Source organism: Prunus avium, chromosome 6, assembly GCF_965620075.1.
Source record: "Prunus avium chromosome 6, drPruAviu1.hap1.1, whole genome shotgun sequence".
In the NCBI taxonomy this organism is placed as follows: Eukaryota; Viridiplantae; Streptophyta; class Magnoliopsida; order Rosales; family Rosaceae; genus Prunus; species Prunus avium.
In genome coordinates, this window is record NC_142289.1 from 8,920,369 (window position 1) to 8,939,669 (window position 19,301).

General features: G+C 35.6%; 1 protein-coding gene, 1 long non-coding RNA gene and 1 pseudogene across 2 annotated transcripts; 1 reads left to right on the forward strand and 2 right to left on the reverse strand.

Moving 5' to 3' along the window:
- Positions 1-2,073: 2,073 nt before the first annotated feature.
- On the forward strand, positions 2,074-4,077 carry LOC110769986 (UDP-glycosyltransferase 84B2-like). Its single transcript, XM_021974056.2, has one exon. The coding sequence runs from the start codon at positions 2,299-2,301 to the stop codon at positions 3,709-3,711; it is 1,413 nt and encodes a 470-aa protein (XP_021829748.2). The 5' UTR covers positions 2,074-2,298; the 3' UTR covers positions 3,712-4,077.
- Positions 4,078-4,936: 859 nt separating this feature from the next.
- LOC110769976 (uncharacterized) lies at positions 4,937-9,619 on the reverse strand. The gene is made up of 4 exons (XR_015836793.1): positions 9,313-9,619; positions 9,004-9,064; positions 6,899-6,965; positions 4,937-5,336 (listed from the first exon to the last, which is right to left on the reverse strand). It is a non-coding gene; the product is annotated as an uncharacterized LOC110769976 (long non-coding RNA).
- Positions 9,620-15,279: 5,660 nt separating this feature from the next.
- Positions 15,280-18,044, reverse strand: LOC110769978 (putative receptor-like protein kinase At2g23200 pseudogene; annotated as a pseudogene).
- Between the last annotated feature and the right edge of the window lie 1,257 nt (positions 18,045-19,301).

The following is a 19,301-nucleotide window of genomic DNA, read 5'->3' on the forward strand; positions in this document are numbered from 1 at the left end:
GGAATGGGAGAACCGGTTCTAAACTGCCAGAATATCCTTATCCACATAAACAATTACATTAATTATCTTTCGTCTTCTTTCTCTCGTACCTGCACATTTGAGCTCTTTTTTTTTGGACAACCAAAATTCAGCTCTCTCACAAGCTCTTTCTCAGAAAACTCTCAAATTTGATTACTTAATTATTGAATTTTCTTAAATCATCGAATAACAATTTGGTAAAGAAATTCTATTTAACTCCTACATATATTTCCATTTGCAAAACAGACTGCCCACAACAAATTGAATATTATTCGAAGGATGAGAAAAGCAATGGGTGTTTTGTTTTCTTTGTCAAAGAAAGAGATTCTTAAAAGTTATGACGATAGGTGGGACTCAACTAGTTTTGCCAAACTCAGACAAAGAAAAAAGTTATGTACAGTATGGGAGAGGAATGTGGAAGAAGAATGAACAAAGCCAATCACGATACAAATAAGGGATGTTTGTAGAAATCTCACCTGAACTTATACATCAGTTTCAATTTGTCACCTTAAAGAAACATTTAAGCGAAATGTCACCTCAAGTTTTCAAAATTCATGATTTGTTACTTGACTTTAACATCATCCAATTTTCCATCCATTTTGAAGGATATTTTAGTCTTTCTAAACAAGAGGGTTTACATAGCTTTACATTTAAATTATATAAAAAAGAGGGTTTACATATTGGAAAGACTAAAATACCCTTCAAAATGGATGGAAAATTGAATGATGTTAAAGATAAGTGACAAATCATGGATTTTGAAAACTTAAGATGACATTTTGCTTAAATTTTTCTTTAAGGTGACAAATTGAAACTGATGTATAAGTTCATGTGACTTTTCTCAAAAATCCATACAAATAAATACAATAAGGCCCAAAGGCCAGGCAATACAAAGGTTAGCCCAAAATGGCATACCCCTAGCCCTACCACTCCCAAAAATAAAGACAATCGGGCCCAACCACATAAACAACCCGACCTCAGAAGGCTTTTAAATTTAAGGAGAGAAAAAGTAATTATTTATGTAATTTATTATAATTTATAATTGAGGAAAACACTTCATTTTTCGTTTTGTAGAGATTAAAAATATAAGAAAGGTCACGACTATTTTCCATAATGTGTATAGACGAAGTACTAGTTAAAGTTACAAAATAAGGAAGATGATTAGAGATGTCCTAAAAAAAATTAATTTGTTATAGATTAAATAAACATTCCATGCATATAGCATGCAAGATTATTGTGCTAGGGAGGTAGAGAGGACCCGCATCAAAGTCTATTTTTATTTTATTTTTTGTGGGCCTCAATGAGAGAGAGGGAGAGAGAGAGAGAGAGAGAGAGAGAGAGGTTCATGTGGTGGCCAACGATGAAGGAAGGAAGCATCCAGATCCAAAATGAGAGTGCAGAAAGCCAACAAATGAGTGATACTCTGGCCTACAAAATAAAGGAGGATTTAATTAAGCAACTGGGTAATATAATATGATATGGCATCTAGTCATTGCCTAATCAGTGTCCCTTCACTGCCTTTGACCTTATGTTGTTTTAGTTATATGATTATATCTATCTAGCCATTTGTTTTGCTGCTGTCTTTTCTTTCCTCTCACACACAGCTTAGCTTTGATGTTGAAATTCGTACAGTTTTCAATACTGAGAAGAAAATTATCATTAGATAATACATTTGTTGGTAGCTTGGTATTACTTATCATTAAAGGCAAGACTTTTTTGTTTAAAAGTAAGGGGTGAGCACAGTTCGATTCGGCTTAATCCACTTCCAAAACTAAAAATCAAATAAAATTGTATTTAATGCGGTTGTCTCACCCCCTTATGCCGTCTAACTTGAAATGATGGAAATTTAAATTCCGTCATTTTAGAATTTTATGTAATTTTCAATTACTTCATCCAAATGGAGAGTAAATTAAATCAACCTCTCATTATTTTACCCACAGATATACAAGGCATCAAAATCTAGTCTATTCTTCCTTTGTAACATTTATTAAGAAATAAAGGGCAAAAAAATAGGCTGACCACACGATGGAGGAGGCATCCGGATACAAAAAGGGAGCAAATATAAACGATACTCTCTGCCCTACCAAACAACAAGAAGGATTAAGTTATTAAACTAGACACCTTACTTGGCATAAAAAAAGACCACATCTTAAACTTGTCATTGCCTAAATCCCTCACTCCCCCATGTTATCTTCAAGCTGAAGTAGCTAAGTAGCTAGCCATTGTTTTGCTACTCTCTCTCTCTCTCTCTCTCTAGCTCTCTCTCACAAAAACAAAAAAGCCATGGCGGCTGATAAAGAAGAAGCACATGTTCTCTTGGTTGTGGCACTACAAGCTCATATGAATCCTATGCTCAAGTTCGCCAGATGTCTAGCATCAAAGGGTGTCTTTATCACTCTCGCCATAACTGAAACTGCAAGAGACACCCTTCTAAACTTCAACACTTTCACAACCCAAAACCACAAAATCAACCTTGAGTTCTTCTCAGATGGGCTCACCGCCGAATTCAACCGTGAGAAGGGTGGAGAGGCCTTGACCACCCTTCAAATCTCAGGTTCCAAAAACCTCTCAAACCTCATCAAAAACCTCACTTTCGTCAAGAAACTAACAATTTCCTGCATAATTTTCAACCCCTTTGTTCCTTGGGTTGCTGATGTAGCAGCTGAACTTGGCATCCCTTGTGCGTTGCTTTGGAACCAATCTTGTGCAACCTTTTCAATTCTTTACAGATACTCTAAAAAAATCAACCCATTTGATCCAAGCTTTGAAATGAACCCAAGTGAGATTTCTGGTTGTCCTGGAATTCCAAATTTAGAAGTCAAAGATCTTCCTAGCACTATCCTCCCTTCAACCCCTTTCCATTTTAAGAAGCTTATATCAGATTCAGTTCAGAGCTCAGAGAAGGCAAGTTGGGTTTTGGGCAATTCGTTTTATGAGCTCGAGAAGGACATCATAGACTCAATGGATTCACTCATTCCAATTCGCCCAATTGGCCCATTGGTCTCATCATTTATACTGGGCAGAGCAGAAGAAGATGATAACAATACCCTTCACATTGACATGTGGGAGGCTGAAGAGTCCTGCATAGAATGGCTCAACAAGCAGCCAATCTCCTCTGTTATTTATGCCTCATTTGGCAGAGTGACCGTTTTGTCACAAATTCAGATAGACAACATTGCCATGGCATTGAAAACCAGCAAAAGACCATTTCTTTGGGTGCTAAAGGCCCCAACGGAAGGCTCCAAGATGAAGTTAGGTGAATTGCCATCTGGGTTTTTAGAAGAGACCAGAGACAGGGGCATGGTGGTCAACTGGTGCTCTCAGGAGAAGGTGCTTATGCATAAGGCAGTGGCTTGCTTCATGACCCACGGTGGGTGGAGCTCTACACTTGAGACTGTGGCCTCTGGTGTGCCTGTTGTAGTTTATCCAGAGTGGACTGATCAGCCCACAAATGCCAAGCTTTTGGCTGATGTGTTTAGGGTTGGTGTGAGAATTAGGGTTGGGGAAGATGGGATTGCTGGCTCAGAAGAAATGGGAAGATGCATTGAGGAGGTTGTGGATGGGCCAAGGGCTAAAGAAATGAAGAAGAGAGCTTTGGAGTTGAAGGAAGCAGCAAAGAAAGCAGTGGAAGATGGTGGTTCTTCTGACCTGAATATTAATCAATTTATCAGGGAAATTTCTGGGAAATCTTGCTAAGATTATATTTTCTAGGAAGAGGAACTGTTATAATTTGACTCATCATTCATCTAGGTTAGCTCTGTGTTTCTGTTTTTTTTGTTTTTTTGTTTTTGGTTTGTCTAGGAGGTTTCAATTTCAAATGTTTTGTTTTTTTCACTTTAATAATTGTAAACACGACATCATCTACAATGGAAACAGAGTGGGATCAAACATTAAAGTACTTAGGGAAGTAGTGAAGTACTAAAAGCCAAGAAGGTAATGAAGTGATAAGGTTGAGTTGAGGTGATAAAATTCAGAAAGTTCATGATTGTCTATTGTCGACTTGTACTTCATGCACCAATTATTGAGTATTTAATTTTTATTATATAATTTGAGCTTTACAAAGTTATTTATTTTTAATGTTTAAAAAGATAAGAAAGACTTTACAAAGTTGCATGTTCTTGGGTGTCGGCAACAGAAAAAGAAAGAGAATAAATAAAAGAAACAATAAAAAAAGAAGAAGTTATATTGACTAATAATGCTATATCACGTGCAAGTGTTATCCTTATTACGTCTGTCATAACGTTATTGATCGGGAATAATAAATAGTGATATTTTATGGGTGCTGCTATTTCCACCCACTTGTTCTATTTCCACACCCACCTTATTTTCAAAATTTTATAGACAAATTTATCCATTTGTAAAATGACTTCTAATTTTTTTTTTTTAAAACTAATTATTTTTAAAAATAAAAAATAAAAACCCAACAGCCACCAAATCTCCCTCACCCACCCACCCACCCACCCGACTTGTCAGCCATCCCACCCTGCCGGCGGCGACCCCTCCCCGTGCCGCCAACAAATCCTCCTTTTCCTCTCTATTTCTCTCTCTCTCAGTCTCTTTATCTCTCTCTGTTTCTATGTGCCAGACATTCAGACCCGAGCCCAAATAAAAGACCTAACTTGGTCGAAACGTTGGTATAGAATCTCCTCAATACCAAATCCCTACTTTTGTTTCTCCCTCAATGGGTTATTGGGTTTTGGATTGGCAGGGGGTTGAAGGCTAGCATGCTTTCAATGAAAGCAAGGGCATGCTGTAGGGACTTAGGACTAAAGGGTGTCTTTTAGGATTTACTAGCAAGGGCTCCCGCACGATGCTGCGGGTTTTGAAATTGCGTCAAATGTGTATAAAGTCGTAAAAATATGTAGGGAACATAGCTTTGTTTATATGTATATTAAGATCTAAATAGTAACATTATGCTTAGTTTAGTACGTTTAAGTTAGAATAAATAAATTAATAAGATGATATCAGTGCTGCTTGTTATGTTAAAATACCGGCCCTATTTATATATACATTGAGATCCAAACAGTGCCATCATGCTTAGTTTGGCAAGCTTAAGTTGTAAAAAATAAACTAACATGTTTTATATGCTGCTTGTTATGTTAAAATATTATGCATATTTTAATATATCAAGCAGCTATTAAAACATCAAAATATGAGTAACCTTGAGCAAAGTATTGTTCTTCTACAGGCGTATATCTATATTTTAATGGGTGGTGGACATGGATTTTTCTTTTTTGATGTTTTTTGCAAGGGATAGCTGTTGTTGCATTTGTTGTGTAGCTGGCTGATGTTCCTTCTTCTCCATTCAAGAGGTTTTAACTCTGTTAGTATAAAGTCGGAAAATGGCAAGCGTTAATTATTATGATAGAATAAGTTAAAAAAGTAAACAGGAGAAATAACAATTTACATACATCGAGCATTCTATTAATATGATGGATAAGAGTATAAGGTCAATTTAGTGAATCAATTGAAAATAAACTAAAAACAATTGTGACAATTTTAATATAATCAAATCAAGGGGTGTTGACTTTGTTGGTATAAACTTGGTAAATGGTAGGTGTCAGTGTCGACAAATGAGAAAATTTGAGCAAAGACAATGCCTATTGAATTAAGGCCAACAACGAAAACTGCACAAACCACAATTTAAATTATCTAAAAATACTTAATAACCTATAAACAGAAATAAGATGATCTAGTGACCTAATGAGCAAATTTGTTATAGAATTAAGATAATCTAGTGGAGAAGTAAGCTATAAAAGCAACAATGATGTATAAATAGCTATATGTTATAGAAGTAGAATAAAGGTAGAGATAAGACGCTATAGGTTATAGTTTTGTTAATTACATTTAAAACATTTAATAACGATGTTTTAAATTTGAAAAATGTAATTGAAAGTCAGTTCATATGGGAGCTCCAAAAAAATACGAAAAAAAAGAAAATTTTAATAATCAATAAGAGTAAATAATTTTATATATTTATTGAAGTGATCAAATATCCATACCCCAACTTCTAAAGAAAGGGAAGTTTCTTAATATGAACAAAAATTTCGAGTGACTAAAATATTAGAATCAGGGAGAATTGAAATATATGTACATCACTTGTGTAAACCACAAAAATTAATGGAAGGCAAATGCTTTAAAATCAAACACATTGGCTCAAAGGAATGAAACCAAATTGCATTCTAAAAGATGTTTGAGAAAAATCATATTTTAAAAGAAGAGTTGATAAATTTTCTTTAAAATTGAATCATAATTGAAAACAATTATGAGAAAGGAAACTTTGCCCAAATTCAATTCAATCAACTACCACTTAATATAGAGAAATTGAGTGAAGAAATAAGCTGTGAACGATGAAATATTATGTATGTAATGTGTACGTTAATGAGATGAATGAATTGAAAAGAAAATAGCATAAACTCTGATGTGGAAGTAGGAGAGGCAATTTTGGAACTGCCATGGGCTTTTTTCTTCTTCAAACCAATAATTGGTAAATTGTTAGAATCTGACACATTTTCTTATTTGGTTTTATGTTTATCATCGGCAAGACAAACACTTTCATAAGAGATTTCTATACCATTTGAAATGGCAAAACTATGAGCTTCTTACATCAGCTGATTTCGTTTGCTATCTCTAGTCCTTTTACGCATTATGCACAGAAATTTTAAACCCCAGGCAACAGATTGATAACTGGAAAGGAGAAAAAAAATGCATTTATAAAATTTTAAATTATCAATCACATTTAAACTGTAATTAAGCAAAGCAAATGCACCGTGATATTGACAGAACCACAGAAATGAGAATTTTCAATTGTCATAATATTTGGCAATCAATAAGCTACGGCCACCATGCATGCGGTCTTTAAAAAAATGGATGAAACACTAACCTGTAGTCAAAGAAGCTATCAAGCATTTCCAAAAACAGCCACACAAAAGCAGGATCACAACAGCTATCTAAAATACAAAGATAGAAAAACAAAATTAGGTTAATAAATATAATTTTGATTTTGCTTGTGAGATAAGACAGTCTCAATTAATTAATTAATCTGTTTCAATACTGATCTTGGTATTGAAGAATATCAAGAATATAGACCCCAACAGAAACTATACTTTTTGTTACATTTCCTTTTCTTACACAAACAAATGAAAACATGAAAATATGATGATACGAAGTGAAGACTGCTTTCTTTTCAAATTCCTTGAGAGGAGAATCACATGTTAATTGGTTGAAAAGTAACCAACACCATAAAGAGAAAAATAAATACACACATCACAACTCATTTCAAAATCCATATGCATGCAGACAGTGTGGACCAATGCCAAATGTTCTGTAAAAAACAAATTCCATAAAACCAAACATCGACCAAACCCTATATAATAAATTAAGCCAATGTGATGAATTTGTTTCTGGAAATTAGTTCAACGGCCCATAATTGTGACTTGCAACCAACCATTTGCAGAGGAGCAATTTGAAATAAAATCAAGCAACAACCAAGAGAGCGAAAAATAAAGACATTCTAGATTCTAAAACAGAGCTTTGAACAACCTGGTGATCCCTAATTAGAGCATTAGTGCCACATGTGCTACATCTTCGACAATGTTTTGATGTGTAGCCAACCTTTAAAAAAAAAATCTCATCCTCATTGTTAAAAATTGATGATCTTTTCCGACTTTAAAGTTATTTCCACTATGAATTGAAAACAAAAAAAACATTTATTAAGAAAAAGTTCTTTCACTAACTGTATTGCAATGGAGATGCTACACTGTCTATTTAAAAACTATTAGATGCTGCATTTGAAATAAAGAGTATACGATTATTGATTATAATGTCATGCTTTTTAATAATGTGTTCTTAAATTTGAATAACTTTGATGCATAATAATCAAGCACCGTGTAGCTGATTTACATGGGTTCTTACTAAAAAGTTAATGTATATATTATGTAACCTGCAGGGGATGCTTTGATATCACACTTGCATACCAAAAATTCATCATTAAGAAAGTAAGAACAGTACATATGCCTAAATGATCAACACAAATGGGAAATTGATGCCATTGGCTAAAGCAAAATGGAAAACAATTAATTTCTGCCAATTAATTTCAACCAAGAAACTCCCCTCTTGCTTAATAGAACCAAAAGCAGGAACCTAACAGCTCTATCCAAACCAGCAAAATAAGCCGACACTTTGAGAGCACTGCATAGTTTACAACCTCTAAGTTTTCTTTTTGGTCATTGGTGGAAATTTTACTATTCATTGTATTTAGCTATTTTTGGTTGATAAATATTTTGATGCCATTTAGTGAAGAATTTAGAACAGATGCTAAATGTAGATGCACCCAAGTATGAAACTGGTGGAAGATTTTGAGTAACTGTTTATAACTCAACAACATTTTTCTTGGCACTGATGCATTCAATATCGATCTATTATAATTTAACTCAGGCTTTTTCTGGTTTTTGTAATTCTTTTAGGCATCATATTCAAAAATTACAAATTCCAACCAAAACAGCGATAGCTGGAAAGGAAAATAAAAACATGGATGAGTTAAATTACAATATTTTTATTACATCTATAGCCTAATGAAGCAAAATGGATGCAAACCAACAGTATTGTAGCTATAGAAATAAGAATTTTCAAAACAAACATATGCCCAAAACATCAATCAAATGAAACCAAAGGCAGCTACATCTCATTTTTCATGTTAAAAAAGCTCCCTAAAAAGAACAAAAAATTTCAAAAAACTTCAACACACGAAAAGGCATTAATATATAATCAAAAGCAACATCATGTTGTTATCACTCTTATCAACAACCCCTCCAAATACATCATATCTTCCATAAACTAAAAGGAAAAAGTCAAAAATATTAATATGTCATCAAAGATTAGAAAATTCTATCTCATAACCCTACACCACCAAAAACGCAGGATCAGTGCTACAGTCAAAGAATAAAAACTAAAATTAATAGAGAAAATTGAACCTGATTTGAAGCTTACCAATATGTTGTGATATATAAATACCTCAGCTCTTATATAGCCTTAGGGATTACCCAAGAACCTGAAATCAAATTAACCAAATAAATGAACCTAAATTAAACAAATAAATGAGCCCAAATTCGTACAAAGGACAAAAAATCTCCCAGCCAACAAACAAATTCTTCAGAAACACTTAGATTCAAAACGCCATCTTTGTACCAAAATCTCCAGTTTTTAGCGTTTCACTTTCACTCTGTCATCAAATCCAGACCCAAAAACAGATTGTATGTGCAAGGAAGAATAAAAGGCGAGTTGGGTCTCTAAGATTACCAAGATTGTTGCGCCAATTGATGCCCGTCATCGTGTCTAACCTCAAGATATTGCCTCAGCCGCTGGATCTGGTTATCGAAGAAATTTGCAGTGGAGATGGCAATGGAGGGGGTTTGGGAATTTGGAAGGGTTTTGAAGGAGGAGGAGGCTTTGATGGGTTCGGAAGGAAAAGAAACATAAAGTTGTTCTTAGGGAAATGGAAGTCGAAGCCTCCAGATGAACATCGAAGAAGCAACCCAGCTCTCCCATCCTTGCCCCCGAAACTCTCCAACCAGCCAGTTGAAATCGAACCAGACGCCTCTCAACAACAAACAGCCGCTAGTTACATCCGAAGGAAAGAGAGGGCAAAACGGGGAAAACAGAAAACAATCAGCCAAGGGCAAAACCGTAATTTTACTGTAGAAGGGAAAAAGGAGCTGGCTGAACAGTTTAAAATAAAGGCATTTTCGTAAATTCACTGTGCTTAAGAACAGTGTTTAGTCGGATTGCCGTTTAGTATATATATAATTTGGAATTGTGATTGAAGAAGAAGAATAAGAAGAGGTTGCTAGGTTTGTTTGGGTTATTTTATTTATTTTAAAATTTTTTTGCTTTATTTTGGGTTTTGGTTGAATTAATAATGAAATGATATTTTAAGAATAAAAGTGGGTGGAAAAATAGGATTGTGTTTTTTCAAATTTACATGGTGGGTGGGAAGATAAGGTGGATGAGAAAAAAGGACAAAGGGGTGGAAATAGCAGCACTCTATTTTATTTCATAGAAGTCTTTCTCATTGGGGCAGGCTGTGGACATAGCTGACCTTGATATTTTGGGATCCCAGAATTCTTCAATTCTTGCACATTAATATAAGGGAGATTCACTATTATACCCAATATAGGAGCCCAAAATATTAAAAAAAAACCCTGTATGAAATGGATTTTAAAAACACACCCAAAACCCATTTACAACATAATAAAAAGACTTTTAACTTCTTTTAAATAACAAAACTGTCATTGGTTTCTTAAAACAAACCCAACCCCAAAACCTCATAAAAAAAGCCCAAAACTACCATTGAAATTCACTAATTACTCGGCAAAATTTTGTTTCTATATCATGAGAGAGAAGAATAGTAGGGAAAATTAAGGGACTCAGGGCTATGGTTGTTGAACCGTTCTTGAGGGAGGAAAAGAAACAAAACTGAACTAGAAATATAACATGTCAAACATGCTAGACTTTTGTAGGTTTATTATTTTTATTTATTTTTGGTATGATTTATTGGTAGAGTTTAGGGTTCAAATCTAATGAAGGACATTAGCAACTCATTACATTTTCCGTAGCTAATATAATATATACATATATGCATATATTAATATAGATTATATATTTTGGTATTTTTAAAAAAATCTTTATTGGAATTACCAAAATGTTAACATGCACTCCTCTAAGATGTAATTTCTCCCTAATTATTTCAATATGAGAAAAGTACCTGATGACTTTTATCAACTCCCAAAAAACAATATCAATTGTATTTTTATCGAATAGGGTTATGGGGTTATAACTCTGAGTTGGGCATTCAAAACACTTCGAGTTAAATTTGAGTAGGAGGAGCTCATGAGATTTAGGAGCTCTTAGAGGTCTTAAGAGGTGGATAGGGAGCATGATTGAAGTTGTGTTTTTTTTTTTTTAAATTTCTGAATTCCTCCTTAAATTTATCTAAGGAGGTGAGTGGTGGAGCCATGATTTCATATGTGGGGGGGCCTCTCACAAAATATAAACAATAAAAAATTTTGAACACACAATACATACCAAAACATCTTATATATCACATATATAAAAAATCATATTGCATATTCATTACAATTATAATTGTCCTTGACGAGTTTTCATATTTTGAAGCCTTCAGCTATACTATTTCTTAATATATGCAACCAAACAATCATTCATCCACTAACTCAAGCTTTGATTTTCTTTTGAAAATCTTTCGATAACTGAAAAACATATATGGACGGAATTTAAATTAAAACAATGAACATCTCCTTAACTTATAAATCGACACAAAATGGGCAATCAATTCAAGTAATCAAACCAATAGAGAATCATATATATGGAATACACTAAAATTAAACTTTGACCAATACACGTTCACAATTGCAACAAATAGATAGACAAATACATACTAAGCAAGAAAAACTGTAAGGGATAGACAAATACATACTATACTATCATAGAATATATTAAATTGCATAACAGCATAATACTTGTGTTTTTTTTTTAAATAAAAAATGAGTGGCATGTTTACTAATACCAATCAATAATGAGTATTGGAATGATTCCAATTACTGCTTTTCTTGTGTTTACTAACACACGGGTATTGTAATAATTCCAATTCATCATTTCCCTTGTGCTTACTAACACATTAGGAATAAAAAATTATGTAGGTTTCACGTTAAGATCCTTAATTTTTGGATGAGATCCAAGGGTGTCCACCGCCGACAGTAGTGACTAATCCCTTTCGCCGCGGGAGCTCTCCAAAGGAGGTAAACAGCTGGCCACGAAATGCGCTCCATTCCCATGGGCGGGGATCGAACCCCCAACCACATGGTTAAGGAATGAGGTGAGCTACCACCACACAACATCTCATGGTTTAAGATCCTTAATTAAATACCCTCAAAATCATGAATAATATCAACTAGGGGTGAGTAGATGATTCGATTCCATTTGTTTGTTGTTGAAAAAAAGGATAGAATTTTATTAATGAAAGGAAGGGAACAAGTACAAAAACCAAGCTATGTCCTAGAGGATTAGGCGAGCAACTATACACATAAGGGTTTGATCGTCGGTCTAGCCAAGTAGCCTACCATCTCAATGGCAAGCATGAGAAGGAACCTTGCCCCTGATAAAGCATTCCCAAGTTCCCTAGGATCATACCTGTAAAAACTTACTTATTTTACCTTTAAAAGTCTCAAAGAGCTACTGGTTCCAATTCCTTTATTACCCTATCTAAGTTCCCAAATTCATGACTTTCTCCATTCGTAGTAAATAAATATCTGTATGACTCTTCTGGTCCACAATAATATTTGTAAAATTAGTCGAGACATGTCTGTTTATAAAACTAGTTATCTTTGACAAAGTCAAAACTAAACAAACCACCTAAGAATTGATTCTACCCATAAAAAAAAAAAGAAGAAAAAAAAAGGATTGATTCTAATAATATCGTCAATGCTTTATTATATTTTTCATATAGAAGGAGAATATAACTAGTTGGTCAAATTCTATAGTTACCATGTAAATTTCATATTATCAAACTTGGGCTTTTTTGAATTTCGTTTTAAAGGCTGTGCAATTTATTTATAAATGAATCCCTTGGGTCAGAATTTATTGGATGTAGGTAATTTTTTAATTTATTTTTCACTCCCCTCCCCTGTCCTCAAAAATCCATTTTTTTACTTGGACTTGAGCAACAATCGTCCAATAAATTTATCTTTAATACCAAAAGCGTTGATACCAAGTGGAGGCTTTATGGCTATGATACCAGATATAGGAATAACTACTTTGACTGCTAAGCCTACAAAATTAATATAATCATAAATTATTTAAAAAGTTAAAAGAAATTTAATTTAATTTAATTCCTCCACCGCTCCCATCTAATTCCTTTTACTAAAAACAAATACCCAACTGGTTCTTTTTCCTAAAAAAATATAAATTAATATCCACCAATTGAGATTCCCATGAAATTGACATATGTGGATCCAGTTTTCATGGTATCATTGCTTTGCTTTGCTTTGTTGCTGGCTGGTTTTGAGAGAAGAAGGAATGTGCAAAATAAAAGGTGAACATTAATTCAGTGTAATTGAACCATTTAGACCGTTGTTTATGTGACATCGACATTTGAGAACCCCAAACAACTTGGAGGCTTTTGCAGCACACAGTTCAAATTTGATTTGGTATATCATGCACCTACTTATAACCCAAAAAGTGTGCAATGTGCACCAACCGACCCTGTGACATTACTCAAACGAGTAAACCCATGTTTTTTTTTGTTTGGTCGGAGGCAGGTAACCCATGTTTCCATGTTGGCAAGTCACAAAATTGGGTCATAAATTAATCCAAATGTGAAAGAGAAGGACAGTTGTTCAAGTCAGCCATTCTTCGTCGGGCACTCAATAATCGTCCATCCACGCTTGAATGGCCGGCTATTTCAAGCACATCTTAACAACTAAAAATCACCTACACAATGCATTAACAGCTGAGAGTCGCCTTCGTCTCAAGGAGAAGTCAAGCGTGGACTGTGCCAAGCAGAGCTCAATCTCAATGTGAAATTGAAGCTTAATCCCACCGTCTGCGCCTGAACTCATGAGTCATGACCAATAGGAAAATGAAAAGTTTGGGTCAAAGTCAAAAACACTTCTTTTAATGGATCCCACAACCAAAAAGCTCTACACCGTCCTTTGCCACCCAATCCCTCCCACCCCTTATAACAAAGGACGTTAAATAGCTTATGAAATGAAGATGCCAAAGAACCCCAAAGCCAATCTTTTTCTGCTCCATTCTTTTTGCCTAGGAGGAGAATATAGTTGAAAGAATCATCCTATATAGTTGGGGGGAAGAAAGAGGTTCATTAAACAAGTTATAGTTCTTGAAGCATCAAGAATGAGACACTTTTGCTTATGTCTTTTAGTTTTGATGGCGCTAGTGTTCTTCTCTCAGTCCAACGTTGTTGTTGTTCAAGTTGAATGTAGAGCTCTTCGTTCCAAAGTTTCTGGTAATGGGCATAGATTGATTGGATCAAAACCTTCATTTTCAAGCTCTGCAACTGCAAGGAAGAAGAGGGACAAGGTTTTTGTAAGGTATCAAATGTCTACGTTGGCTTCTGGGCCAAGTAGGAAGGGCTCTGGCCACTAGCTTAATTCCATACTTTTAAAACTTTTTTAATGGCTTCCTTCAATCATCATGTAATTCTTCTTTATGTATATCATCAGATGTGTATGTTTGTAGCCTAAACATATGTATATTTGCAATGGATTATTATGAAATTCAAGAAACGAAACACACTTCTTTGAAGCTATAGCTTATTGTTATTGGCTTAATTTTTCCAAATAGTTCGTATACCGACTTGTTGCTGCAAACTCTACAGCAACTTTCTAGCTTTCTGCTAGCAAAATCAGAAGCCAGTTAGTTAACTGTGACCCTGAATGATCTGCTCTGCTGCAATCTGTAGTTAAAAAAGAATATAAAATTCCACGCTGGAAATTTGAAGCCTTACTTTAACAGTATGTTTATGTTATATTTTGGTCCTCCTGATGATCTCATGCTCAAATTGTATCGTGATATTAGAGCACGCACTTCATTCATTCGTTGGCTCAATTTGATCACATGCGCTCCAGAATTTAATTGATTCACATATTTACCACAATCTGGCTGCTTACAAAGGATCGCGTTAGAAACTATAAAAGTTAAAATTCCAGTGGAAATTTGAAGCTTTTCATTGCAGTGCATAATATATTGGGTCTTTCGACCGTTACCAATTGATTTTGAGCTGAATGCTTTTAAGTCTTAAAAAAAATCCATCTTTTTAAAGTAGCGGAGCCAAGAGTGTCAAAAAGCATACAAATTGTATGATACAAGAGTAAAAACTTCAAAAGGCAGATTTATTTTCTTTGATTGAAACCTCAACCGTTGGAAGAATTCTTTTCCTGATAAATATGCTTTTGTTCCCTGACCCATGTGTGATCTGAGATTCTAAGAGATATATTACTTCCAGAGCATTTTAACATGTTCAGTATCAGTATCAATCACGAGTTTTGAGTCCCCTTCAATTTGAATGCTTTTTTGCATTTGATCCTACTGCCCAAGCTAGCCAATTTTGCAAGGCTTGGGTCAGAGGCCATGCCATTAAACGTCGACGCAAGCACAAGGAGAAAAATTTCCATGTCACGGCAGCACTGCCCCTTCTCTCTATCTCTCCTCACGTAACAAGAGTCAAGTGGGTTCAATCAAAGATGAGAACAACACTACTATGTTGAATCTTAAAGATGAGATATCAGAGCTAATAGTACAATAATCAAAGACAATACTAAAATCAACACAGCCACACCAAAGTTAGCTTTACTGGCAAGAAACTAAAAACAAGGGTAATATTAATACTTCACAGAACACACAAGCTTATCCTTATCTGGCATTGCCAAACTTCAATTGGGAGAAAACTTGGCTTGGTGTTGTGTCCACCGATCCGTCCGCGGAGACAGCTGTATCGTCTGCGTTAACTGTGGAACTAAGTGAAGGAAGACGCTCAACATATATGAATGCTGATGAAGCATTGGCTGTGCTGTCCTCAGAACTAAGTTCTCTAGGATTTAGTGCTAGATGGAGCCTTAATGCATATTCCAAGTCAGACAGCACATTACCCATTGTAGGCCGATCGTTAGCTTCTTTTCGGAGACATTTCTCAGCCGTGTCACTAAATACTCGCAGCGAGTGAGCATCAATCTGACCCTCAAGTGAAGAGTCTACAACCTGTTCAAGCAACCCTTTCGTCTTGCAATGTAGAACCCATTCAGCTAAGTTCATTTCATCTCTTGGGAGATTTCCATCAATAGGAGGTCTTCCACATAACACCTCAAGAAGAACTACCCCGAACGAGTACACATCAGATTTTTCAGACAACTGTTCGGACATCATGTAGTCCGGATCAAGGTAACCAAGGGTGCCTTTCACTTTGGTGACGACATGAGTTTCATCAACAGAACCATGTTTTGAAAGGCCAAAGTCAGCAACTTTAGCAACATTGTTTTCATCAAGCAATATGTTGTTGGACTTAACATCACGGTGGATGATGCCCCCAGCTGCAACTGTGTGAAGGTAATCCAGACCCCTTGCTGCACCAATGCAAATTTCAAGTCTCTGCTTCCAGGGCATACGAGGAAAGTCCGAAGCGTATAAATGATCACTCAAGGTCCCATTTTCCATGAACTCATAGACAATTATCATCTCAGACTTTTCATCACAGTACCCAATTAAGGAAACAAGATGGCGATGGTGAATCTTGGACAAAATCTTAATCTCTGTATGGAATTCTCCAAGGCCTTGGCGTGAACCTTTCTTGGCTCGCTTGACAGCTACTTTTCTTCCATCGAGGAGAGTTCCTCTGTAAACATTCCCAAAGCCACCTTCACCAAGCAGCTTTTCGTCGTCAAAGTTGTTTGTTGCACGCTGAACTTCAGCAAATGATATCTTCACCCCACGAATCGCAGTCAACCTTCTTATGTGTTTCAAACCAAACAAGATTCCGAAAGCCAAAATGCAGATGAAAGACAGGCTTCCAACAACCGAACCAACCACAAGACCCACATTTTTCTTCACAGACTCTTTCACATCAGAAACTGAAACTGACCCCTCCATTATCTCCAACATTTCCAGACCATTCAGAAAGGCAGTTCTGTTTATAGAGTTTTTCTCAGCGCCTACGCTGATGCTAATGAGTTGAGACTCATTAGAACTCACCACAAAATCATAGTAGAAAGGAGTAGCCGACTCTGTTGAGAAAAAGGACTCATATTCCCCAACCTTCTTACTGAAGTTGCCATTTGAGTACAAATAAAATACTATATTACCAGGTTGACCAATAATGTCACAAAAGTGAACCCGGACAAGGTGCCTAGCGTTCCTTCTCGCATTAAAAGACCAGGTTATGTTGAAGGAATTGAATGGCCTGCTAGGAGTAATATTCATCTCTTTGGCAGTTCGGTAAACAGAATCCGGGGCAATAAAATCATTAGCGGCAATGAAATGAGTGACTGGATCACTATGCTCTCCATTGTAATAACTAGGCCTATTTGGGTAGTAGGGGATTTCCTTGGCAGAGTTTGGATCAGACAGATAACTATCATCTTGTTCCCAGTTCCTCCATATTCTGTCAATATCTGGTGTGACTTCCTGGCCTCCAACATTCACCCTGTAAATTGTATGTAGAACTGAAGGAAGACTACTGTTGTAATTCTCAGGGCTGAAACTTGCAGGAGCAAGGAAGACTTCAATGGCATTTACAAATGCAAAAGATGATGCTTGAGGAACAAAATATATTTTAAATGTGCCAGGATCAATCCCAAGGAAGAACTCCTTTATCAAAGGAGAGTTGCTACTATTCTTAGCAGTGAAATTGCTCAACAGTTTGAACCCAGAATTTGAAACATTAGGAAAAGCCAGAACATCAAAAAGAGCTGTGGAGAGATTAACCGAGGAGGAGAAAGCCAAGAAATGCAGGCGTACAAGGTAAGTACCGTTTTCACTGATCTCGAACTTATAGTAGGATTGCTGGCTGAAAATTCTTGCTGTTTGGTAGAGAGTTGATATATTATCTGGAAGCTGGTTGCTGGCTTTGACAGCCTTGCTTTTCTGTGAGGAGAAGGAACCATCTGCAATGAACGTCCTGCTAGTTAAGTTTATAGCAGCATCTGATCCACAATTGATGAAATTCTTATCTGGGAGGTCATAAGCTAGAGACAGAGAGTGAAAGGATGATAAGTGGAGGAGAAGAGCAAGCAGAGAAAACATGGGGACAAGGGTTCTACAGTTATGAAGATTTTCCATGACAGATAATGGAGTCACTGGATTTTGCTAATTCTTAGACAAAGCAATGCTCATCTGGGAATGGAATTTAGAGCTGAATGATTTTGGAAATTATGCAAGACAAAGACTTGGAATAGGAAAAGTTGCGGACTTTTAAAGTTGATAAATGTTTGTTGAGAGAATCCCACGTCAGGCAATTAAAGCCAATTGATTTTAAGATGGATGCTTTAATTCTACTAATATCAACCATGCACATTGGATTGGAAAATAGAAAATTCCAAGCGAAAGTAGGGTGGAATTTCTGTAAATATCCCTTATATTTCATAGACTAAGCAAATACAACAAAGGACATTTTGGGTATCTTAGTTTTCTCTAGTTAAAGTGAACCATGTAATTGACTAAAGTTTCTTCCACTAAGAAAAAGTTTGATGGCGCTCGTCTTCATGTGTTTTGCATTGGATGAGAAAGGCACCATGAGAGACTGGTCCACCCGACAACAACTTTTTGCATTATTTTCTTTTGGGTAAATCATTTTATTATTTCCTGAATTTAGACTTGATTTGCATTTGAGTCCCTCAATTTCCAAAATGATTCCCATAGTCCTTTAACTTCACTTTCGTTAGGACAAATGGTCCTATCATCAATTTTGATTGCGCTCGTGTTGATGTGTCCCACCTGACAACCATTTTTTCTTTTTGTGTTTTAATAAATGATAAACTACAAACTTTTTCTGCGTTATTTCTCTGCTGAACCGATAATATGGAAAGCATTTATGATAATTTAGAAGTGCTATTTGAATCACATAGATGATCTCTCTGAGTCAGAGCCTTCATCACAATATATAACCAATCAAAGAAACCTGGCTCATGCCTGGTTCACATTGCTTTACAGCCACTTTGATACTTTGAAGAGTTCCTCAAAAGGTATCTTCAGACCAGGAGCCATTCATACACCCTTTCATAATCATTTCCTCCCCAACTTTTCAACTTTGAACCCAAGCTTGTAGTCATAAATCCAAAATCAAAGTAAAACAGAGCTGCCAACCAGCCAATTACCTTTCATGGATGGACCATATACAGTTGCTATTATCTATCAATTCTTTTGCTGTCCTAATAGTAATACCTTTCATAGTAATTCCTCCAGGGTGGTACTTTGGCCTATCATTTGGAAGTGTAACTTTTCCAGGGAAAAGATGCAGGATTTGCCTACTAGTTTCCAATGGGAGAGTTGTTAGATTTCTTTAATATACAATCTAGATCTTTCACACAAATATGTAATACGTATAATGACATGGAGATAATGTAAAGCCATCTTTATTGAATTGAAAAACAAAACCAAGTCTTGATAATCTTGAAACAGAAATCAAATTCCTCTTCATTCAGGGTACTAAAACTACATCATCCAACTCTAAAATAAAACCATAATCCAATTTAAGCTGCACTACT

What these genes read in the sequence shown, in the direction of transcription:
- LOC110769986 (XM_021974056.2), top strand. Translation starts at nt 2,299, where the DNA reads ATGGCGGCTGATAAAGAAGAAGCACATGTTCTCTTGGTTGTGGCACTA.